Source organism: Enhydra lutris, unplaced genomic scaffold (genome assembly GCF_002288905.1).
Source record: "Enhydra lutris kenyoni isolate GAN:26980312 unplaced genomic scaffold, ASM228890v2 scaffoldscaffold18, whole genome shotgun sequence".
NCBI lineage: Eukaryota > Metazoa > Chordata > Mammalia > Carnivora > Mustelidae > Enhydra > Enhydra lutris.
In genome coordinates this window covers 6,452,021-6,475,269 of record NW_019154102.1, presented here as the reverse complement: position 1 = coordinate 6,475,269, position 23,249 = coordinate 6,452,021, and the positions used below count along the sequence as shown (strand labels likewise).

General features: G+C 38.8%; 1 protein-coding gene across 1 annotated transcript in view; it reads right to left on the bottom strand.

The window, feature by feature from the left end:
- LOC111148208 (chromosome unknown C2orf73 homolog) overlaps positions 1-22,796 on the bottom strand; it is a 28,665-nt gene extending 5,869 nt beyond the window's left edge. The window contains exons 1-3 of the mRNA XM_022504668.1: positions 22,771-22,796; positions 18,752-18,962; positions 12,107-12,260 (exon numbers count right to left, since the gene is read on the bottom strand). Of these exons, the coding sequence (XP_022360376.1) occupies positions 12,107-12,260; positions 18,752-18,962; positions 22,771-22,796 (391 nt within the window). The remainder of the gene's footprint in view (positions 1-12,106; positions 12,261-18,751; positions 18,963-22,770) is intronic.
- Between the last annotated feature and the right edge of the window lie 453 nt (positions 22,797-23,249).

Below are 23,249 nucleotides of genomic sequence, written 5' to 3'. Positions count from 1 at the left end.
CTAGTATATATATATATATATATATATATATATATATATATATATATATATATTTTAAATGTTATGCTCAAATATTTCCTTTAAAAACCCTTTTCAGGGGTGCCTGGGTGGCTCAGTGGGTTAAAGCCTCTGCCTTCGGCTCGGGTCATGATTCCCAGGGTCCTGGGATTGAGCCCCGCATCAGGCTCTCTGCTCCACAAGGAGCCTGCTTCCCCCTCCTCTATGCCTGCCTCTCTGCCTACTTGTGATCTCTGTCAAATAAATAAATAAAATCTTAAAAAAAAAAAAAGAATTCTTTAAAAAAATAATAATAAAATAAAATAAAATAAAAACCCTTTTCACTAGTATCCAAACACCATCCAAAATATGAATATATTGCAGACCTACATTGTGTTGTGTATGTTTGTTTAATTACATTATGTTTTTAATCTGTTGGATAGATCTGGGCATCGTTCTAGGACCTGGGATATAATAATGAATGTGGCAATGAGAAACACCAATAAAAGAGAGACAGAGACAGAGGAGGAGGAGGGGGAGGTGTGGGTAAAGGGGGAAGGAGGGCGAGGAAGGAAAAAGTGAGACTTCCACACTTGGTTTCCAAAGCTAAATTCCAGCTAAAGACCTAGCATAATACAATGCAATTATTAATAATAAAAATAGCTTCCATTTGTTGTCTCCTTTGTACCAAGCACTGTGGTAGGCAACTTTACATATTTTTTATTTCTCCTCACAGTCCTGCAAAGTAGGGAGTATTATTTGCACTTCTTGAATTGAGGAAATAAAATGATGAAATTTAAGTAATGAGCCTAGGGATCAAACCACTATAAGTGCTAAGACAGTATTACATTCTACAGGGAGGGAGTATTGATGGTGAGAAGGTGACCATGATTTCCAGTTAAACATGACAAATTCAACATGTGCATTTCCCCCACGGCCTCCCAAAACATGGGTACAATGATGGTAAATACCTTAAAAAGCTTAAATCCTTAGGAAAATAGAGAACTAAATGAGAGCAAAGATACTAACATATTTGGAAACCTGAAAGCAGTTGGTTAAATGGCAATGAACTTGAGTAGACCACAAAAAAACCTGGAAGCTAAGTGCTTATGGGGATGGGGTGGGGTCCCAGGAGGGCTCAAAAAATGGAGGCTTCTGACAGATCTGAGACAGGGAACATGGAACAAGGTGAAGAGCCAACAGAGGATTATTGGAGAAATTCCCAGATCTTTTGTTCCCCACTCCAGACGGAGCTTTGGAGTATTCCACTCTGGGAAAATAGACTGGCTCAATAGAGCAGACCTATAGGCATTGATGTTGAGGGTGTGGAGTGGGCAGTCTCTTAGGAAATGGCTGGGCCTTGCCTGGTCATCCTAGAACAAAGCCCAGCCCTCTGTTCTCATCTTCTACTGTGTCCCATACTGAACTAGAGTAGAAGCAACCACTCCTTATGAGAAAGAACTGGGATCTGACTGGTTACTTAACCAAAAAAGTTAAAGAATCATAGAATATTATATATACTAAACTTAGATACTTATTCTAACCAGTTCAATCTTCAAATTTTTACTGGAATGCCAATGCATTTCCTTTGTGGAAATATCCACTGATTAGAATTGTACTGTGTGTTTCTTGTGGGAACCACACTCCTAATGTATCCTTTCTAGTTTGTTTCTTTAAAACAGAATGAAAACTTAAAGGCACATCTGAAATTAAATGACTGAAGAATCCAAGATTTAAAAAACTCACTCCAGCTCCTCTTTTATAATGATTTTGTCCACACCTAATTAGCACTTTTAAAAGTCAGTGACTTTTGGGGGCACCTGGGTGGCTCAGTCAGTTAAGTGTCCAATTCTTGATTTTGGCTCAGGTCATGATCTCACAGTGTGAGATCAAGCCCTACATCTACTTGTCCCTCTTCCTCTGCTCCTCCCCCTGCTTGTGTTCTGTCTCCCCGCCACAAGAGATAAATGAAGTATTTTTTAAAAAAAGTTAGTCACCTTTGGCAAGCCTTTCCAAAGTATTCAACTTTGACTGTATTGTAGAAACTCTCTTAGTACTCAGATTTTAATTTATAAGAATAAGTAGATTATGGAAATACAGTAACAAGTACACAGGCATGAATCATTTTGGAAATAGCCATGACTTTCAGAGAACATTCTCTGCCTCCTTGACCTGAGTTAAATACCCTTTTTTTTTTCTAATTAAATTTTTTTATCTTTTTATAAACATATAATGTATTTTTATCCCCAGCTGTACAGGCCTGTGAATCGCCAGGTTTACACACTTCACAGCACTCACCATAGCACATACCCTCCCCAATGTCCATGACCCCACCCCCCTCTTCCGACCCCCCTCCCCCCAGCAGCCCTCAGTTTGTTTTATGAGATTAAGAGTCACTTATGGTTTGTCTCCCTCACGATCCCATCTTCTTTCATTTATTCTTTTCCTATCCCCCCAAATCCACCACATTGCATTCTCCACTTCCTCATATCAGGGAGATCATATGATAGTTGTCTTTCTCCGATTGACTTATTTTGCTAAGCATAATACCCTTAGTTCCATCCATGTTGTCGCAAATGGCAAGATTTCATTTCTTTTGATGACTGCATAGTATTCCATTGTATATATATACCACCTCTTCTTTATCCATTCATCTGTTGATGGACATCTGGGTTCTTTCCATATTTTAGCTATTGTGGACATTGCTGCTATAAACATTCGGGTGCACGTGCTCCTTCGGATCACTATGTTTGTATCTTTAGGGTAAATACCCAGTAGTGCAATTGCTCGGTCATAGGGTAGCTCTATTTTCAACTTTTTGAGGAACCTCCATGCTGTTTTCCAGAGTGGTTGCACCAGCTTGCATTCCCACCAACAGTGTAGGAGGGTTCGCCTTTCTCCGCATACTCACCAGCATCTGTTATTTCCTGACTTGTTAATTTTAGCCATTCTGACTGGTATGAGGTGGTATCTCATTGTGGTTTTGATTTGTATTTCCCTGATGGTGAGTGATGTGGAGCACTTTTTCATGTGTCTGTTGGCCATCTGGATGGCTTCTTTGCGGAAATGTCTGTTCATGTCCTCTGCCCATTTCTTGATTGGATTATTTGTTCTTTGGGTGTTGAGTTTGCTAAGCTCTTTATAGATTTTGGATACTAGCCCTTTATCTGATATGTCGTTTGCAAATATCTTCTCCCATTCTGTCAGTTGTCTTTTGGTTTTGTTAACTGTTTCCTTTTCTGTGCAAAAGCTTTTGATCTTGATGAAATCCCAATAGTTCATTTTTGCCCTTGCTACCCTTGCCTTTGGCGATGTTCCTAGGAAGAAGTTGCTGCGGCTGAGGTGGAAGGGGTTTGCTGCCTGTGTTCTCCTCAAGGATTTTGATTGATTCCTTTCTCACATTGAAGTCCTTCATCCATTTTCAGTCTATTTTTGTGTGTAGTGTAAGGAAATGGTTCAGTTTCATTTTTCTGTATGTGGCTGTCCAATTTTCCCAACACCATTTGTTGAAGAGACTGTTTTCTTTCCATTGGACATTCTTTCTTCCTTTGTCGAAGATTAGTTGACCATAGAGTTGAGGGTCTATTTCTGGGCTCTCTATTCTGTCCCATTGATCTATGTGTCTGTTTTTGTGCCAGTACCATACTGTCTTGATGATGACAGCTTTGTAATAGAGCTTGAAGTCCGGAATTGTGATGCCACCACCTTTGGCTTTGTTTTTCAATAATCCTTTGGCTATTCGAGGTCTTTTCTGGTTCCATATAAATTTTAGGATTATTTGTTCCATTTCTTTGAAAAAAATGGATGGGATTTTGATAGGGATTGCATTAAATGTGTAGAATGCTTTAGGTAGCATAGACATTTTCACAATATTTGTTCTTCCAATCCAGGAGCATGGAACATTTTTCCATTTCTTTGTGTCTTCCTCAATTTCTTTCATGAGTACTTTATAGTTTTCTGAGTATAGATTCTTTGCCTCTTTAGTTAGGTTTATTCCTAGGTATCTTATGGTTTTGGGTGTAATTGTAAATTGTATTGACTCCTTAATTTCTCTTTCTTCTGTCTTGTTGTTGGTATAGAGAAATGCAACTGATTTCTGTGCATTGATTTTATATCCTGACACTTTACTGAATTCCTATACAAGTTCTAGCAGTTTTGGAGTGGAGCCTTTTGGGTTTTCCACATATAGTATCATATCATCTGCAAAGAGTGATAGTTTGACTTCTTCTCTGTCAATTGGGATGCCTTTAATTTCTTTTTGTTGTCTGATTGCTGAGGCTAGGACTTCTAGTACTATGTTGAATAGCAGTGGTGATAATGGACATCCCTGCCGTGTTCCTGACCTTAGCAGAAAAGCTTTCAGTTTTTCTCCATTGAGAATGATATTTGCGGTGGGTTTTTCATAGATGGCTTTGATAACATTGAGGTATGTGCCCTCTATCTCTACACTTGAAGAGTTTTGATCAAGAAGGGATGCTGTACTTTGTCAAATACTTTTTCAGCATCTATGGAGAGTATCATATGGTTCTTGTTCTTTCTTTTATTAATGTATTGTATCACATTGATTGATTTGTGGATGTTGAACCAACCTTGCAGCCCTGGAATAAATCCCACTTGGTTGTGGTGAATAATCCTTTTAATGTACCGTTGGATCCTATTGGCTAGTATTTTGGTGAGAATTTTCACATCTGTGTTCATCAAGGATATTGGTTTGTAATTCTCTTTTTTGATGGGATCCTTGTCTGGTTTTGGGATCAAGGTGATGCTGGCCTCATAAAATGAGTTTGGAAGTTTTCCTTCCATTTCTATTTTTAGGAACTGTTTCAGGAGAATAGGTATTAATTCTTCTTTAAATGTTTGGTAGAATTCCCCTGCGAAACCATCTGGCCCTGGGCTTTTGTTTGTTTGGAGATTTTTGATGACTGTTTCAATCTCCTTACTGGTTATGGGTCTGTTCAGATTTTCTATTTCTTCCTGGTTCAGTTGTGGTAGTTTATATATCTCTAGAAATGTATCAATTTCTTCCAGATTGTCAAATTTGTTGGCATAGAGTTGCTCATAGTATGTTCTTATAATTGTTTGTATTTCTTTGGTGTTGGTGGTGATCCCTCCTCTTTCATTCATGATTTTTTTTACTTTGGTCCTCTTTTCTTTTTGATAAGTCTGGCCAGGGGTTTATCAATCTTATTAATTCTTTCAAAGAACCAGCTCCTAGTTTTGTTGATTTGTTCTATTGGTTTTTTTGTTTGTTTGTTTCTATTTCATTGATTTCTGCTTTGATCTTTATTATTTCTCTTCTCCTGCTGGGTTTAGGCTTTCTTTGTTGTTCTTTCTCCAGTTCCTTTAGGTGTAGGGTTAGGTTGTGTATTTGAGACCTTTCTTGTTTCTTGAGAAAGGCTTGTATTGCTATATATTTTCCTCTCATGGCTGCCTTTGCTGTGTTCCACAGATTTTGAACCATTGTGTTTTCATTATCATTTGTTTCCATAAATTTTTTCAATTCTTCTTTAATTTCCTGGTTGACCCTTTCATTCTTTAGAAGGATGCTGTTTAGTCTCCATGTATTTGGGTTCTTTCCAAATTTCCTCTTGTGATTGAGTTCTAGCTTCAGAGCATTGTGGTCTGAAAATATGCAGAGAATGATCCCAATCTTTTGATACCAGTTGAGACCTGATTTATGACCCAGGATGTGATCTATTCTGGAGAATGTTCCATGTGCACTAGAGAAGAATGTGTATTCTGTTGCTTTGGGATAGAATGTTCTGAGTATTGATGTCCATCTGGTCCAGTGTGTCATTTAAGGCCTTTATTTCCTTGTTGATCTTTTGCTTGGATGATCTGTCCATTTCAGTGAGGGGAGTGTTAAAGTCCCCTGCTATTATTGTATTATTGTCGATGTGTTTCTTTGATTTTGTTATTAATTGGTTTGTATAGTTGGCTGTTCCCATGTTAGGGGCATAGATATTTAAAACTGTTAGATCTTCTTGTTGTACAGACCCTTTGAGTATGATATAGTGTCCTTCCTCATCTCTTATTATGGTCTTTGGCTTAACGTCTAATTGATCTGATATAAGGATTGCCACCCCAGCTTTCTTCTGATGTCCATTAGCATGGTAAATTGTTTTCCACCCCCTCACTTTAAATCTGGAGGTGTCTTCGGGTCTAAAATGAGTTTCTTGTAGGCAGCATATTGATGGGTTTCGTTTTTTTACCCATTTTGATACCCTGTGTCTTTTGATTGGGACATTTAGCCCATTAACATTCAGGGTAACTATTGAGAGATATGAATTTAGTGCCATTGTATTGCCTGTAAGGTGACTTGTTACTGTATATTGTCTCTGTTCCTTTCTGATCTACTACTTTTAGGGTCTCTCTTTGCTTAGAGGACCCCTTTCAATATTTCCTGTAGAGCTGGTTTGTTGTTTGCAAATTCTTTCAGTTTTTGTTTGTCCTGGAAGCTTATCTCTCCTTCTATTTTCAATGATAGCCTAGCTGGATACAGTATTCTTGGCTGCATGTTTTTCTCGTTTAGTGTTCTGAATAGATCATGCCAGTTCTTTCTAGCCTGCCAGGTCTCTGTGGATAAGTCTGCTGCCAATCTAATATTTTTACCATTGTATGTTACAGACTTCTTTTCCCGGGCTGCTTTCAGGATTTTCTCTTTGTTGCTAAGACTTGTAAATTTTACTATTAGGTGATGGGGTGTGGACCTATTCTTATTTTGAGGGGGATTCTCTGCACCTCCTGGATTTTGATGCTTGTTCCCTTTGCCATATTAGGGAAAATCTTTACAATAATTCTCTCCAATATACCTTCTGCTCCCCTCTCTCTTTCTTCTTCTTCTGGAATCCCAGTTATTCTAATGTTTTTTCGTCTTATGGTGTCACTTATCTCTCGAATTCTCCCCTCATGGTCCAGTATTTGTTTGTCTCTTGTTTGCTGAGCTTCTTTATTCTATGTCATTTGGTCTTCTACATCACTAATTCTTTCTTCTGCCTCATTTATCCTAGCAGTAAGAGACTCCATTTTTTATTGACCTCATAAATAGCTTTTTTAATTTCAACTTGGTTAGATTTTAGTTCTTTTATTTCTCCAGAAAGGGCTTTTATCTCTCCAGAGAGGGTTTCTCTAATATCTTCCATGCCTTTTTCGAGCCCGGCTAGAACCTTGAGAATCATCATTCTGAACTCTAGATCTGACATATTACCAATGTCTGTATTGATTAGGTCCCTAGCCTTCGGTATTGCCTCTTGTTCTTTTTTTTTGTGGTGAGTTTTTCCCACCTTGTCATTTTGTCCAGATAAGAATATATGAAGGAGCAAATAAAATACTAAAAGGGTGGCAAAGACCCCAGGAAAATGCACTTTAACCAAATCAGAAGAGACCCCAAATCATGGGGGGGGGGGAGAGAAAGGGGATAAAAAGAAGCTCAGAAAAAAAAAATTAAAAACAGAAAACAAAAAATATAAAAAAGAGAAAAATATATATATATTAGACTGGTGACTAGAACAGGGTCACCCACTTAATTTTGGGAGTATTTTGGTCTCTTAGAAGAAACTACCTCCCAAATTTTAAAGAATGAAAAACATATATAAGGGTAAACACAATGAAGGGATGGAATATGCCTATAAAGATGAAAAAAAAATTTTTTTTTTAATTTCTAAAAAAGTAGTGGATAAAGTAAGTTGGTTGGGAGAATAAAGAAAAAGAAAGTGGAGAGAATTTGCTCGGGCTGGAGAGTAGAACAAGCCCAGAGCTAGATTTAGGGTATATTTTGATCTATTAGAAGAAGTTGTACCCCAAATTTTTTAGAAGGAAAAAACCCTATGTGTATACAAAAAATAAAGTTAGATACAATGAAGGATAAAATATGAATATAATAATGAAGGTTCAAAAAAGATTATTATTTATTTTTATGAAAGGTATTGTTAAGGTAAACTAGTTTAAAAAACTTTAAAAGAGGAAAGGGTAAAAGTTAAAAAAAATTTAGAAGAAGAAAAAAAATTAAATTTACTGCAAGACTAAAGAATCATGGGGAGAAAGCCATGAATTCCATGCTTTGCTTTCTCCTCCTCTGGAATTCCACTGTTCTCCTTGGTAAATGAACTTGGTCTTGGCGGAATTTCTTGTCGATCTTCTGGGGGAGGGGCCTGTTGTAGTGATTCTCAAGTGTCTTTGCCCCACGTGGAATTGCACCGCCCTAATCAGGGGCCAGGCTAAGTAATCCGCTCGGGTTCGCTTTCGGGAGCTTTTGTTCCCTGAATGCTTTCCGTAGAGTTCCGGAGGATGGGAATGAAAATGGCGGCCTCCCAGTCTCCGGCCCAGAGGAGCCAAGGGTTCAGGGGCCCCACTCCTCAGTGCGCCCTCAGAGAAAAGCACTCAATCACTCCTGTTTCCCTGGCCTCTGGCTGTGCTCCGAGCTCACCCAGCCTGTGACCCGTTCAAGGTAACCCCAAGCTGAGAGCTCACTCCTCAGCTCTGTCTCTGTAGCAGGCTTCCCCGCTCTAACACCTGCGAGCTCTATGACACTCAGACACCCCCAATCCTTCTGTGACCCTGCGGGACCTGGGGCCACACTGACCCCGCATGGGCTTCACCCTGGTTTAGCCTCTGGAGCGATGTTGCTCAGTGGAGCAGACTTTTAAAAGTCCTGATTTTGTGCTCCGTTGCTCTGCTGCTTGCCGGGAACCGGCCCCTCCCCCCACGGTCTATCTTCTGGTCGCTTTGGATTCATTTCTCCGCCGTCCTACCTTTCAGAAAGTGCTTGATTTTCTGTTTCTAGAATTGTTGCTCTTCTTCTGTTTGGTCTCCTGTTGGATTTGTTGTGTTTGCAATGGTTTGATAAGCTATCTAGCTGATCTCCTGCTACCTGATGTAGTCTCAGCCGGCTACTTCTCTGCCATCTTGACTCCTCCCCTGCTGAATTAAATACCCTTCTTGAAATGCCCTCTTATGATACCATGAGCAACAGGAGATAGATTCTATAGGTTAAACAGAACCATGTAGGCCATGGTGAGGAATTTGAAATTCACTCGACAAAGAACAAGAGTAATTCATCTAATGGAAGAAAGTGATATCATTTGTATTTTTTAAAGATCCTTCTAAAAATGGTGTGGAAAACATATTTTGGAGGAGAAAGAGAGAAAGTAGGCTAACAGGAGCTGTACAACATTAGTAAGAAGACATGAAGTATATTTTGGAGAAATAGGTGTCAAGATTTGTTGATGGATTGGATATAAAAGGTTGAGAGTTCTGGAATGTCTTCTAGACTATCAAAACTTGAGGGGGAATAGAAGTGACATTTACTGAGAAGAGGAAAAATGGCAGAGGACAGGTTTGAATGGGGGTATTGAAAAGAGATTAGCTTTCCAAGAAAAGATGTTAGGTAGGTGGCTGGATGGGAGTTCGAGGCTCAGCAAAGAGGCCAGGGCTAGAGAGATAAATTCGTTCCTTTGACTTCAACCTTAAACTTCTATTCCTTGTTTCATCTCCTTTGGGTAGTATTTCTTCAGTACTCATGTTAAATAAAGATATTAGCACCCTTCTTTCTACTTCCCATCTTCTGTCAACTCTTGATACACTTTTCTTGTTAAGGCTCATAATCCTGTAAACACATTTAAAATTTCCATACTATTATCTGTGTAATGCTAAAAGCTGAAAACTACAAAATAACATTTATAATATAATTATATGAATTTTGTTCACTTAAGGGCCAAATATTGTGCTGGGACTACATTTCTTTCTCAGTGGGTCCAAAGCCTGGTGCCACTTGAAAAAGAATGGTTCTAGTATTTCTGTTAAATTAATCCTCTTTTCTAAGTCAAAAAATTTTTCCCTGGAAATTTTGAAGACATAACTCCATTGTGCTTTTGTATCAGCACTGCTTGATTCCATACGGATTCTTATTTCTTAGTGACTAATTTTTCTTTCTCTTTATGGAAACTTACAGAATCTTCTTTTTATGATTGTTGCTTTGCAATTTCGTAATGATATATAGGCTGTATCCTTTGTCCCTTCACACTTGGAAGCACTCAGTAGACTCCTTTAATGCCTCTCTCTTATACTGGGAAACTTTGTTATTATTCTAGGGGCTGTGTAGAATACTGGTTTTTATTGGAAGTAGACTGAGTTCAAATACCAGTTGTTTGCTCTGTAGCTTTGAGGAAGTTATTCAAACTCTGTGCTTGCTTTCTTATCTGAAACATGAGAGTATTAATAATATTACCATACTAATATATTCCTTACAATTGGACTGAGAATCGAATGGGTAATATTTAGGAAGTTCCATAAAATGCCTGGCAAATACTATGTGCTCAATAAATGTTATGTGTTGATAATTATCTCTGCTTTTAGTTTTATTCCTTGCTTTTCTGGAGCTTCAGAAAAGTTGGACCTCCCAGACTGATTCTCCACTTTGCTTTTATCTCTCATAGTTTCTAATTTTTTTGTCGTTGCTGCTGCTGTTGTTTTATGTTCTGTGATGTTTCCTTGACTTTACCCTCCAAACATTAAAAAATGATAACTTGGCATAATTGTAATCTTTGGCTGTACATTCATAAACTAAGAATAGGATAAGAGATCAGCTTGAATTATCAGAAAACATAACTGGTGTGGTTAGTTGACTACCTGGATGAGGCACTGGGCTCCACTAGTCTTAACGCTGGCATTGAATAGAATGTTCATGACTGGAGTGGTTCTTTAAAAGATAGACTTTCCGGTTGCCCTTGGATTCTCCCCTTGGATTCATTCTTGCCTTCTGCTTTGCCTGCTGACTGAGCCTTCAGCTACCCTGGGGTTTTGTCAGACAGATTGGCTCTTTGCTGCCTTTCCCTCTGTCTTTTCTAGGCTATTGCTTCTTTGCTTTCTGTAATCCATCAACAAGTTTTCATTCCTTCCCACACTGCAGAAAGTTCTTCTTTCCATTCTCTTCATCTTTGTGGGTTGATTGCTTTACTATCACTTAATAGAGTATGGGTGGTGGTGGATTTAGATGTCTGTGTTCAGTCTACCATCCTGAATCAGACTTCATTACCTTTCTAAAGGAGAGACCATGTTACAGATCATCTAACAGTCCTCTCCATTAACTACCACGCTTAAAGTGGAAATCATGCTGAATATGACCATTTTCTAATGTTCTGATCTTCAACCTACTTGCCCTTTGTATCCTTAACTAGATTGGCCAGATCACAGAGACCTGAAGGCTAAAATTAAGTAAGGGACTGGTGACTGCTAAAACCAATCCTTTGTTGTCTACTGTCATGTTCAGAAAATTATCTGAAGTTTAACTTATGAACTTTTATATGGAGTGATGACCAGAGTGAGTATTCAATAAATACATTTTTGTTTTGACGTGATCGTGCACTTCTTTAAGACCTGCGAAAGTCTACTCAGCTGTAAAGATGATTAGGACATGTGGTAGGAAACAGATAGAAGCTGACTTAATGTGAAAATGTTTATTATAATAACATGGTCAGGTAAATAACTTTGAGATCTGACAATGTTTTAACAGTCCATGTAGCAGTATTTCCTACATTGTTTTGTGGGATACCAGTCATGTGAAAATCTAGAAAAAGGGTGAGGTGGTCAGTAGTGGGGAAAACATAACATTCTTTATTCTTCCTTTTGGAACACATTATGCTTGTGCTTACAGTAAGGGTTTTAAGAGTTCTGTGGCTTAAAAAAATCTGTTTAGCTTTATAAATTCAGTTCTCAGAAAACTTATTTGAGCACTTCCCTCTTTTTTTGAACATCACAAGGAATTAGTGTCCCTCAGAGTACATTTAGAGAAATACTGTCTACAATTTTAGTAGTTCTTAAAATGTGGTGTCAACAATAGTGAACAGAATGCTACTAAGTATATGACTTGGAGGTCGGTGTTATCATGATCAGGCCAATTTTTATTATGTTATTGTAAATATGTTTGGAGATAAGCTGTCCACCAAGAAGGGATAAAGAACAAACATGTCAAGGGCTGCACTGGTTGTATGTGTATTTTCAACTCCTATAGAGAAATAATTTTCTCAGGAGAGGCCAGTACATTGAATACACCTTAATTTGATAGCAGTAACCTGGGAGAATGGGAAAGGGATTTTATCACAGCTAACCTTACCTATTCCACAAGAAGGCTTTTGCAACTTGCTGTGTTTGACTGGCAAAACCAATGGACATGCTGGTTTTTGAAAGTCACTCCTCTGGGTGCTCTTAGTGTCATAAGGTGGTTGGAAGGGATGCTCCAGTCTTTTACCATGTGACCACCAGTCACCCTTTATGGGAAAAAAATTGGAAACACAGAATTGAATACTATAGAACATTTTCATATATTGCTTGATGTCTCTGAATGTTCAATTTTCATTCAATAAGTTATTGGGTATTCTAGTACTAAAATGGAATCCTATAATCTAGGAATCAGTATATTTTTATAAAGACTGAATTTTTTGAAAAGGTACTTAAAAGTGAATTATCATATATTTTCAGCAAAATAAAGCTGCTAAATTCTTAAACTACTTCCTGTCAACAGATGGAATGGTAAAAATCAACTAATTATATTCCTATATTTTGTACTACCATTTTATTTTATATATATATGTATATATATGTATATATATGGCTCGATTTAATGTAAAAATTATGTTCTATACTTTTCATTATGAAAATACAAATAATGTATTATCATCTAATATGGTAGTTTTCAGTTTTCCGTCCATGATCCACACCATGAAATAGATTTTGCCATGCAAGAACACACAATGTGTAAAGTACATAAAACACAAAGTTTCACAATATTTATTCTTACTACATGCAGTGCATTTGACTTTTTTTCTATTTTATCATTTGTCTCTTCTATTCCATTTCACAATGCTAGTTGCAACCCACATTGTTTTATAACCCACTAGTACCTCAGTTTGAAAAATTTTGTTCTAAGGGAAAATATCTCCAATGTTACTAAATTTTTGATGGTAAAACCTAACTTAAGCATCCAGGAAAGGGAGAACTAATAGATTCTCCACAAGCACATATTTGCCACAAGAATCTGATCTCTTAGAAGTTGTGAAAAGAGTGAGGGGAAACTTACTCAGCTTAATTCTAAATAAACACTTTTTTTTTTTTTTTTAATCTAGTTGATCAGGTAAACTTAAGACACCTTGGGAAGAGAAACTGTGACACCTGGGAGTTCTTGGATATTATTAGACAATGAAAGTAACTTTGGGTATAATCACACACCTACTTTGGGCTTTGAGGAAAGAGATGGGGTTTTTTAAAAATCAGCCATGATTTCATAGTCAGAGACTTGAAAAATATGATTCAAAGGGGAAGAATATGATATCACAGAAGTAAAATTCTGACAGTACAGTTGAAGCTACAGTGCTATGAAAAGAGGCATTTGAAGACATTTTATCTGACTCCATAGGGAGTCAATTCCCAAAGTAGCTTAGTTTCTAAGAAGACAGGCATGTATAAAAGAGGTGTACAATATCAAATTAAAAAAATAATTTCATGGAGTCACCTTGTCAGGAGATTGTCAAGAAGCTTAGAAGAAATTCATGATATATGTCAAAGGCAGCAAAAATAGAGTTTTCTGGGAGAAAAAATCTGTTATATCAAGAAATCACAGAAAGGCTAAGAATTTGAAGAAGAATACATAAATTCAGAGCTGAAAGTCAGAGCTCCTCAACTTTAGGTTCTTCGTTAAGGGATATTATCTTCAAACTGAAAAAGACAGGATGAACATGGACCCATGAGGGAACTGAACCCTCTGGAACTGAGGAAGAGAGAGTTAGACCTCACTTGGAAACTTTTAACAACTGCCAGTTTTTAGGCCAATGACAAATTGTAACCCAGGGTAATGAATAACTTTGCAGAGATCAAAGGAATTTAGGAACAAAGGAATTTTGGAGAACAGGAGAGATGGGCTGAAGGGTGAATAACAAAAATTAAGACTACTTGATGTCGATCCTGGGAATTCTAGAACAGATTACTCAACAGATGGTGTCTTCTCACTATCTGGCTGAAAATAGTCACATCTAACTTGTCAGAATGCCTGTTTCCTGCAGGCCTCCTCCACTGCATGAGAATGATAGTGCTTATTGTGCCCCAAGGTCTCAGATTTATAGGCCTTTTCTCACTTACCCTCACCACGATTCTGTGAGTAGATACACACCCACTTCACAGATGAGAAAACTGCTGGGAGATTAACTTCCCCAAAGTGTATCCCTAGCAGGCAGCAGAGCTGTCCAAGTCAGAGCCCTGCCCCCATCCATGCAGGCCTCCCAATTTCCATGCTTTATTGCTTTATCACATCTGCTGTAGAATGCAAAGCAGATAACCACAAACCTACTTAAATTATTTCAGGAGTAACAATAGAGAGATTATGAGTAACTTGAGAAAGCTCTTCTATGAAAAGGCTTTAAGAAGACATTGTATATTATCTTCTTTGTTGATTAGAAACTTATTTTGCTAATACCCAAATTACTGGCTAAGTGACTCTGGGATGAGCAAACTTCCTGGCAGCACTCAATTATTTTTTTTGAACAAGAGTTTATTGCAAAAGTTACCCTAAAAGCAGAGATATCAATTCACCTCTCAAGATTTCTCATGAATTCAGAATTTTACCAAAATGGTCTCTTTAATTTCACAAAATATAAAGGAAATAATGAACAATGTTTCCTAAAGTGTGACTGATGACTTGAAGACCTCAGAGTTGGGGGAAGTATTCTGATTAGTGTTGTAAATGGGGTGAAGCTTCACTTTGGCAGAATGAAATCCTACAGTTCAAAAAATGCTGTTTTTCTGTTTTTTATTTCTGGATAGCCTGCCCTTTGCCTGAAGAGTCTGGTTTGTTCCTGGAAGAGTGAGAATGTATGTGGACTTGCGCACATGCGCATGCAATTTTGGTACAAGCATTTGTTCATAGAAGATTATAGGATTAAAGAGATAGGTGGAAGCTTATTTTTTTGTTGTTGTTGCCTGTTTTTCCTTTCCTTCTTTTTTTCAAAGATTTTATTTATTTATTTGACAGACAGAGATCACAAGTAGGCAGAGAGGCAGGCAGAGAGAGAGAGAGAGGAGGAAGCAGGCTCCCTGCTAAGCAGAGAGCCCGATGCAGGGCTTGATCCCAGGACCCTGAGATCATGACCTGAGCCGAAGGCAGAGGCTTTAACCTGCTGAGCCATCCAGGTGCCCCTGGAAGCTTGTTTTTTCCTTCACCCCATGCTGAAGCCAAAGACTAAGTATAAAAACTTACTGCTCTGTGCAGCATTACTTGAAGTGGATTGTAAGGAGTTGACATGAGTTATTTATGATGAAATAAGCCAAGCTGGGAAAAGTCTCTACTGTGATTGCTTTGTCTAGATTTCGGGTGTCAGTCCACCTCTTACAGATTGTGGAAGGGGTTTTGCCTAAAGAATTCAAAACTTTGGACACAGAAAATGCAGGATGCCTTCCCTTCTAGCCCAAGGCCAGCCTTCTTTCCTGCCCCAGGCTAACAGTCACTGGAACTCCGTAGTATGGAGACATCTGGAAGATTTCCGAGGAAGAGACTCCCACTAACCCCCACCCCTGATGGCCATTATACTGTAAACCCCTTAGCCACCTTTGGAAACCACTGTGAGACAGTCTTTGTTATACTTCTGCTATCTCTAAGCCTTTAGAAATGCATTAGGAGACATTAATTAGTTTTCATTCTTTGGGAAATTAAGGAAGAGTCTTGGGAGAGAAATAGTTAAAGCAGTTGGGGCCTCATGGCAAAGGCCGTTAAGAGAACACAAGAGGTGGTAGGGAGAGCTCCACAGCAGCAGCCTGGCAAAGATGGCTGCCGCTGGTGGTGATCGTCTGTGGAACACAGAATCCTACTTTGGGGATTCCTAAGGAAATACAGACTTTTGACAACTCTTTACGCAGAATCACATTTTATTAGTGGAGCTCAAAGGCTTTCAAAACACTGAAGTGTTCCAGGAAACAGTAGCGTTATGTTGTATCTATGTTCATCTCTATTTTGCTGTGGATACCAGGAGTGTTGAAATACCTCTTTTTAAGCAACTCATAATGTCCCTGATATGTTATTCCTAAATTGTGTTTTGTGGAATACTAGGTCTGTAGCACATTAAAAGGTGTTATATAGAAGTGGTTTCCAAAGTTAAATAAATTTGGGAAATACTGAGGTAAGTAAACTGAAATAAGTTTATCACAGGATTTCTTAGAATCTTTATATACAAATATGATTTGTGAAGCTTTAAGATCTAAATATATAGCTTTTCCAAAACGTATTTGACTTTGGAATGTCATTCTATTGAACACATAGGGCTAATGCTCTGAAACATACACTTTGGAACATGATGACCTAGTATCATCTCTTTTAAAATACCAATATTTAAAAACAAAACTTGTGATGAAAAGTGACCAAGCCACAGCTCCTTTTTACTTTTTCTGGCACTCCCAATTTTATGTCCCTATGTACAACTGTGTGGTTGTTTCATTTAAACATCTTGTAGGGGCACCTTGGTGGCTCAGTTGGTTATGCGACTGCCTTCAGCTCAAGTCATGGTCCTGGAGTCCCAGGATCACATCCTGAATCAGGCTCCCGACTTGGCAGGGAGTCTGCTTCTCCCTTTGACCCTCCCTGATCCTTCCCTCATTCTCTCTCAAATGAATTTAAAAAAAAAATTCTTTAAATACCTTGTAATTAAGTAAAATTAATCAATCTGGTGTTGGGTTCTTAAGCTATTATCTTAGCAAAATATGTAAGAGAGCAGATATGCCACTTTAAACATGAGGCACTTTATTTTCTTCACTCTTGCATTAAAGCCAGCACTGCTATAAACGAGTTAATTTTTTAAAACAATCAAACTAAACATTAAAAAGAAGCCTGTCATCTTAAATAAAGGAACAAAGTGTACAGATATGTGAAATGAACATTCTTTATTACTCCTCGAGTACGTGAACATGAGTACACTTAAGATAGCTGTTTTTGTTTTTAAAATATGAACAGTGCCTCCACTCCACGCCTAAAACAAATACGCCCTTAACTCGGTGATATATTTTCAGTCTTTGTGTATATCTCCTCACTCATATCCACCAGCAGCCTCTCTTCCCTGCCCTCTCACTTCATCTCAAACTTCCTTTCGCCATCTCTTAAAGATCTCTGACTCATTTAGTCTTTAGCACCAATAAATAAGGATCCTACTGCTACTGTGTCACCCCATTGGGATCGCAGCTCCTAACATCACTTTTCTCAAGACACCTATAAACTAGGAGTAAGAGAAAATTAGTGCATTGATTTTTGAGATTTTTACATTTTATATTTCCATTCTCAAACCCATTTCTTTTCCTTAGTATCTCCAAGGTAAGGATGGATTCAGTTAATAGTTTGGTTTTAATTCAGTCCTGACTTAGAGCTCAGGAGAGTCATTCATTAACTTTTGTAAGAAACATGGGAACTTCACTAACCTGGATTTCTGGACCAGACTTATTTCCCTCAGGTAGGCCTGGACTGTTAATATCTTTAAAATCCCCGATGGTTTATAAAACAAAATAGCCTTAGAACTGCCCACGTAAGGTTTTATTACATGACATTAATGCATATTTGACTACATTAATTCCTGCTTCAAGACGATCTCCCATTCACACACAGTGCCCTGGTATGCTAGTGATTTTACGATAAGAACATTGGATGTTACTGATGTGAAGACAGGTCATTAAAAGCAATCTCTATTTAAATGTCAAGTTAAATCACAATTACACATAAACTCACATGCCAAAAGAACTTTGTGGCTGAGATGAAGTATAACATCTCAGGAAGAGGACTATCCAGGATTATCTAGGTGGGCCCAATGTAATCATACCCATCCACCGAAGAGGGAGGCAGAAAAGTCAGAGCAAGATTTGAAGATGCCATGCTGCTGGCTTTCAAGAGGAAGGGGCCACGAGCCACGGAAAGCAGGCAGCTTCTAGAAGCTGGAAAAGGCAAGGAACTGGATTTTCCTTTAGATATTCCAGAAGGAAACCAGCCTTGCTAATAGCCAACAAGACTGACTGGACTTCTGAGGTCAAAAAGTGTTGAGAATAAAATTGTGTTGCTTTAAGTTAAGTGTTTAAATTTGTGGTAATTTGTAATATCAAGAACAGGAAACTAACAGGATAAACTATACCTCAACAAACCGAAGTTTAAAGAAAGAAGATAATGAAATATATGAAAAGTGCGGTTTGACTAAACCAACCATCCTGGGTCAGAAACCTGGCTGTGACATTTGCTTACTATGTAATCTCAGATAAGTGAATTTACTTCTTTGTGGTATGTTATCATCCATAAAATATTTCTAATGCTACCTCCTAGAAACTGTTGTACAGATTAAAGCCTATAACTTACATAAAACACTTAGCTCATCCCTAGCACTTCACACACTTTAAATAAACGGTAGCTATTATTTTATAGAGAGTATCATGGGAAATTTTTATAATAGAATATGTAACACAAATACGATATTATAGATTTCTCCAGTATCTGCCAAACACTACTAAGTGGCTATAATCTGATCCAATCTAGGAAAACAATTATTTGGATTCCTTCCCTATTTATATATTGTTTGTATGCAATAGTTATCTGGGAGAATAGTCTCAGGTTACTGCTTTTAACTATTGGATTATAACAAATATTAGTCTGAAATATGTCACATCCTTTACATAGTCTGTGACCAAATTATCCTGCAAAACAGCTTCTGAATCTAAATCTGTATTTGTATATAAGGAACATCCGTCCAACCTGCTTTTCTGGCCCTTTTCTGGGATCTATGTAGGGAACTGGTTCATTCAATGTTCTTGCATTTGTATGAATGAATTTTGCATAATATATACGTCCTCTCCCGACAAATGGTTTTGAATGTTGTGTACTTTTTCCAGGTTGTTTGTCATGTTTGATTTCTTCTTTTTTTCCAGTTACATACACTATACCACCATCTTCTATTTTATGCTCTCTGAAAAACAGAATTACATAGTAAGTAATGTATCCCAATGAACATTTTAGGACTGTGTCATAATTGTATAAAATAAAATTTAATATATTTCAAGTATCATTCAAGACAATTTAGGTTTTATTAATAGTTATAAGGGACTTATGCAATTAAAATATGGAAGGGTATCTTCTCATTTTAAATCATATAAAAGATGAAGGGATTTGTGTTAATTATGATTATTCATAATAATACACCAGCACAATGTACAGACTTTCACTTGCTTGGAATCAAAAAAGAGTAGTGATTTTATCATGGTTACAAATCCTGTTTGGAACATGTATTCATGAAGGTAAGTTACATGGTAATCTTAACTCATCTTCTTTAAAAGTTAGTTACTTAGGGGGTGCCTGGGTGGTTCAGTAGGTTGAATGACTGACTCCTGATTTCGGCTCAGGCCATGATCTTGGGGTTCAGGTATCAAGCCCAACTCTTGATTCTGACTCAGTTCATGATCTTGAGACCCAGGGATCCAGCCTAGGGTCAGGCTCCTTGCTCAGTGGGGAGTCTGCTTGAGATTCTCTATCTCCCTCTCTCCCTGTCCCTCCCTCCCCCACCCCACACACTCTCTCTCTAAAATAAATGAATAAATCTTTAAAAAAAAAAAAAAAAAGTTACTTAGTAAATTCAGTCACCTGGGCAAGGATAGCTATTTAATTTTAAAAGTTCACCTGGCAAACTTATAAAAGGTACCAAATGACCACTATTATTTATCTTTTCAGGAAAATACCACTGTGCAGGCATGAGAAAACAATCAATTCAATCTCATCACTTTTTGCTTTTAATAACTAGACTGGTACCAATGTGAACATTAAAGAATTTTTTTAAATATTAAAAAATGTTTAGAAGCAATTTATAGAAATTTTCTCCTTTTAAAAAAAGAGTGGTAGACATTATAAAAGGCAGTATTTTAAAATTTCACATACTTGGAAAATAAAGGAAAGAATGAAATAAATTAATGTGAATACTTCTTACATAGAAGCTTTTTTTTTATTTTTTTATTTTTTTTACTTTTTAAGATTTTATTTTTACATAGAAGCTTTTAAAATTAAAGCCCTGACCTATGGAAGGTAAGTAAATAAGATTACAAATTTATAGAGAAAATGAGCAGTTCTGCTTAGTCTTGGCCCTGAAAATATAACCCCTCCGTTACTTCAAAACAAAGTCAGGTTCATCTTTTCTATCATATCATTTTTTAGTGAAAACCCCCAAATGGCTTTGTGTTGCATTTATAGTGAATACTGCTGCCTCATCAGCTCTGAGGCTGCAGGATCCAGCTCCAGCTAATCTCTTCAAAGGCAATGAGACCACTCTCCCCTCACTTCTCCAGACAGCACACCTGCTTTCAGTTCCTGGACACACCAGTTATTTTCCTTCAGGACACGTGCACACAGTGTCCCCTCTGCCTGGGCAGTTCTTCCCTGGGTCCCTGCAGCACTGGTCCATTATCTTTAGGTCTCCGCTTAAAAGCCATCTCCTCAGAAGCTTTTCCTAGATTTCCCCCTTCCTGCCCCATGTAGTCTCTATTTTAGTACTTTCTTTCGTAATACCATGATTTATAATTTACGTATCTAGTTTTGTTTTGTTTTTTGGTAAGCACTACAAATACCCTTTACTGGTCAGTAGCTCTCCATAAGGGTGAAGGAAGACTGTGTTTCTTTCATCATTATGTAGCTACCTGGGGAAGCATCCTGTTCATCACAGTTAAATGGACCGCCATTATAGTATTTGCATATTTCTGGTGAATCTGCTGGGATTGTTTTTTATTCTGGCTTAGTGTAACTGTATACACCCAACCCCCACTCCAATATACATAAAAACAACATTCAGCACTCTTGGACCCTAGCTCCCTGCAGCCCAACACAAATTGCTCTCTGTAAGGTTTTGGAAAAACTGATTACTGGTCAAGTGTGAGTAACTTCTAAGGCTTTTTCTATTACCTTTAAATAAACACTTATATCTCTGGAAAGGTCATGATCGATTTTATTATAGACATCGGACATCAGTTCTTTCCATCTGCTTCTCATGGTCGTAACTCAGCAATATACTTGCACTGGCATCACATCCTTGAAGGAAGGGACTGTGGCTCTATGCTTGCGTGCATATGCATTCGTTCAAGTAAGTATTTGGGGTGTGAGTAGCTATAGATTAACACTTAAGTGTGAAGTATATGATTCTGTAGTAATTTCTTAATAGAAGGAAACACAAAAATGGGCAGTGAAGAAAGGCAGACAGAGTTGGAATCTCAACTCTGCCATCTAATATCTGAGCCTTGATTTCCTCCTTTGCATGGTAAGGCCAAGAATGCCTATTAAGAGAGATGTGACAATAACGTTGAATAATTCATTCTTTCAACAGATATTTATTGAATTTTGTGCCTGGTGCTGCTCAAGGCACTGAGGATACAGCAGTGACAAAACAAAAATTCCTGCCCTCACAGAGCTTACATTCTAGTGAGGGAAGGCAGATGAGAAATCAAATAATAAGTAAAACATACAGTCTTTTGGGTGGTGTTAAGTGCTAAGGACAACAACAGAGCAGGGAATGGGGAAAAGGAGTGCATGTATGTGGGAGGGAGGCTGCATTATGAAGGTGGCAACTGAAAAAAGGAAAGAGGGGAGCGAGCTAAGAGGATATTTGAGGAAGGGCATTCTAGCAGAGTGAACTGTAATTGCCAAAGTATGGCAACAGAAGCACCTGGCCTTAGGTGCTTCTCTAAGTGTGGCCCCAGAAGGAGCTGCATTGTCATCAATTTTACTTGATAGTACAAATTCACCCGCCCCATCCCAGGAAACTTAACCTATCCCAGATAGTTTCCCAGGAAACTTAACCAGCTCTCCAAGTGATTCTTAAGTATGTTGAGAACCACTCTTCTAGTGACAAAAATACAGGCTTTGGAAGCAGATACCCCTGTACCTGTTGGTATTAAACTGTAACACCTTGGTCAATAGTTCTCAAAATTTAGGGTACATAAGAATCACCTGGAGGCTTGTTAAAACCAAGATTATTTATTGTTCTCAACTCCAAATTTCTGATTCAGTATATCTGTGGTAGGGAGCCTGCAAGAATATGCGTTTCTAGTAAATTCTCAGGTGATGCTGGATTGGGGCGGGGGTGGGGTGGGGTGGGGTGGAGAGCACACTTTAAGAATCACTGCTAGCGGGGAGGCTTGCGTGCTGGAGCAGGGTGCAGTCAGAGGGCAAGCAGCAGATAAGACCAGGTAAAGGAAAAGGGGCAGTTTGTCGCGGTCCCACAGGCCACTGCAAGGACCTTAGCGCTTACTCTGCAAGGGCCCATGGAGAATAGTGATCTAACCTACGCTGTAAAAAAAAGGGAAAAAAAAAAAGACCTCTCAGACTGCTAAGTGGAGAACGCACAGAGGCAAGGGGAGCAGCAGAGACTGTTACAACATCCAGGTAAGAAACGCTGGGCCAGCGTGGGGATGATGCTGGAATTCTGGATATATTTTAAAGGTAAAGCCTAAAGAATTTGCTAATAATTTAGATGTGGGGTGTTAGGAGTGGAAGATTCCATGGGACTTGAAGACTGTTGGGCCCGACAACGCCTGTAAAGCGCCTGATACAGTGGGTGCCGGGTAAGCAGTGTGTTTTAAAAAAGTATTCCAGTAAGCGCTCAACTACTAGAGATAGGAAGGAAGAGGAAAAGCTCTGATAATGGCCCGAGGACCGAACCCTCGGGTCTCACTTCACCCTCCCCGAAGGAAGGAAATAGTTTCAGAAGGGGAAATAGAAAACCAAACCCCAGCACTTACTGCCGCTTATACTCCTTTCCCTCCATGGGCTCCCGCGGCCTGACACGAGGCAGTGAGGAGCCTCGCGGGAAGATCCGGGACTAAGCCCTGCCTGGAAAGGGGCGCGCGGAGAGCCGTGACTGTGACTCGTGCGTTGCTAAGCGATGGCGGGCTCCCTGCGCGCGGCCTCGGAAACCCGCAAGGGGGCGGAGCCGGAGCACGCAGGCGCAGTAATCCGAATGGGCTCCGCGAGCTTGCTGGTGCTGCCGCCTAACCAGGCGGGGGCAGGTGGTTGGGTCTATGGGCGTCTTTTCCCGACCCGCCCCAGGCTGAACGCTGTGTGTTTGAACTTGGCCTTTCCTATCGGTCCGGGTGGAGTATTTATTAAGGCCCACCCTGGCCTTGGCGATCAAAAGGGGGCGGTTCCCAGAGCCTCCCCCGCGGCCCTAGGCTCTGGTGCTGGAGGCTTGCGTATCTGCCAGCCTCGCAGGAGGCCTCCC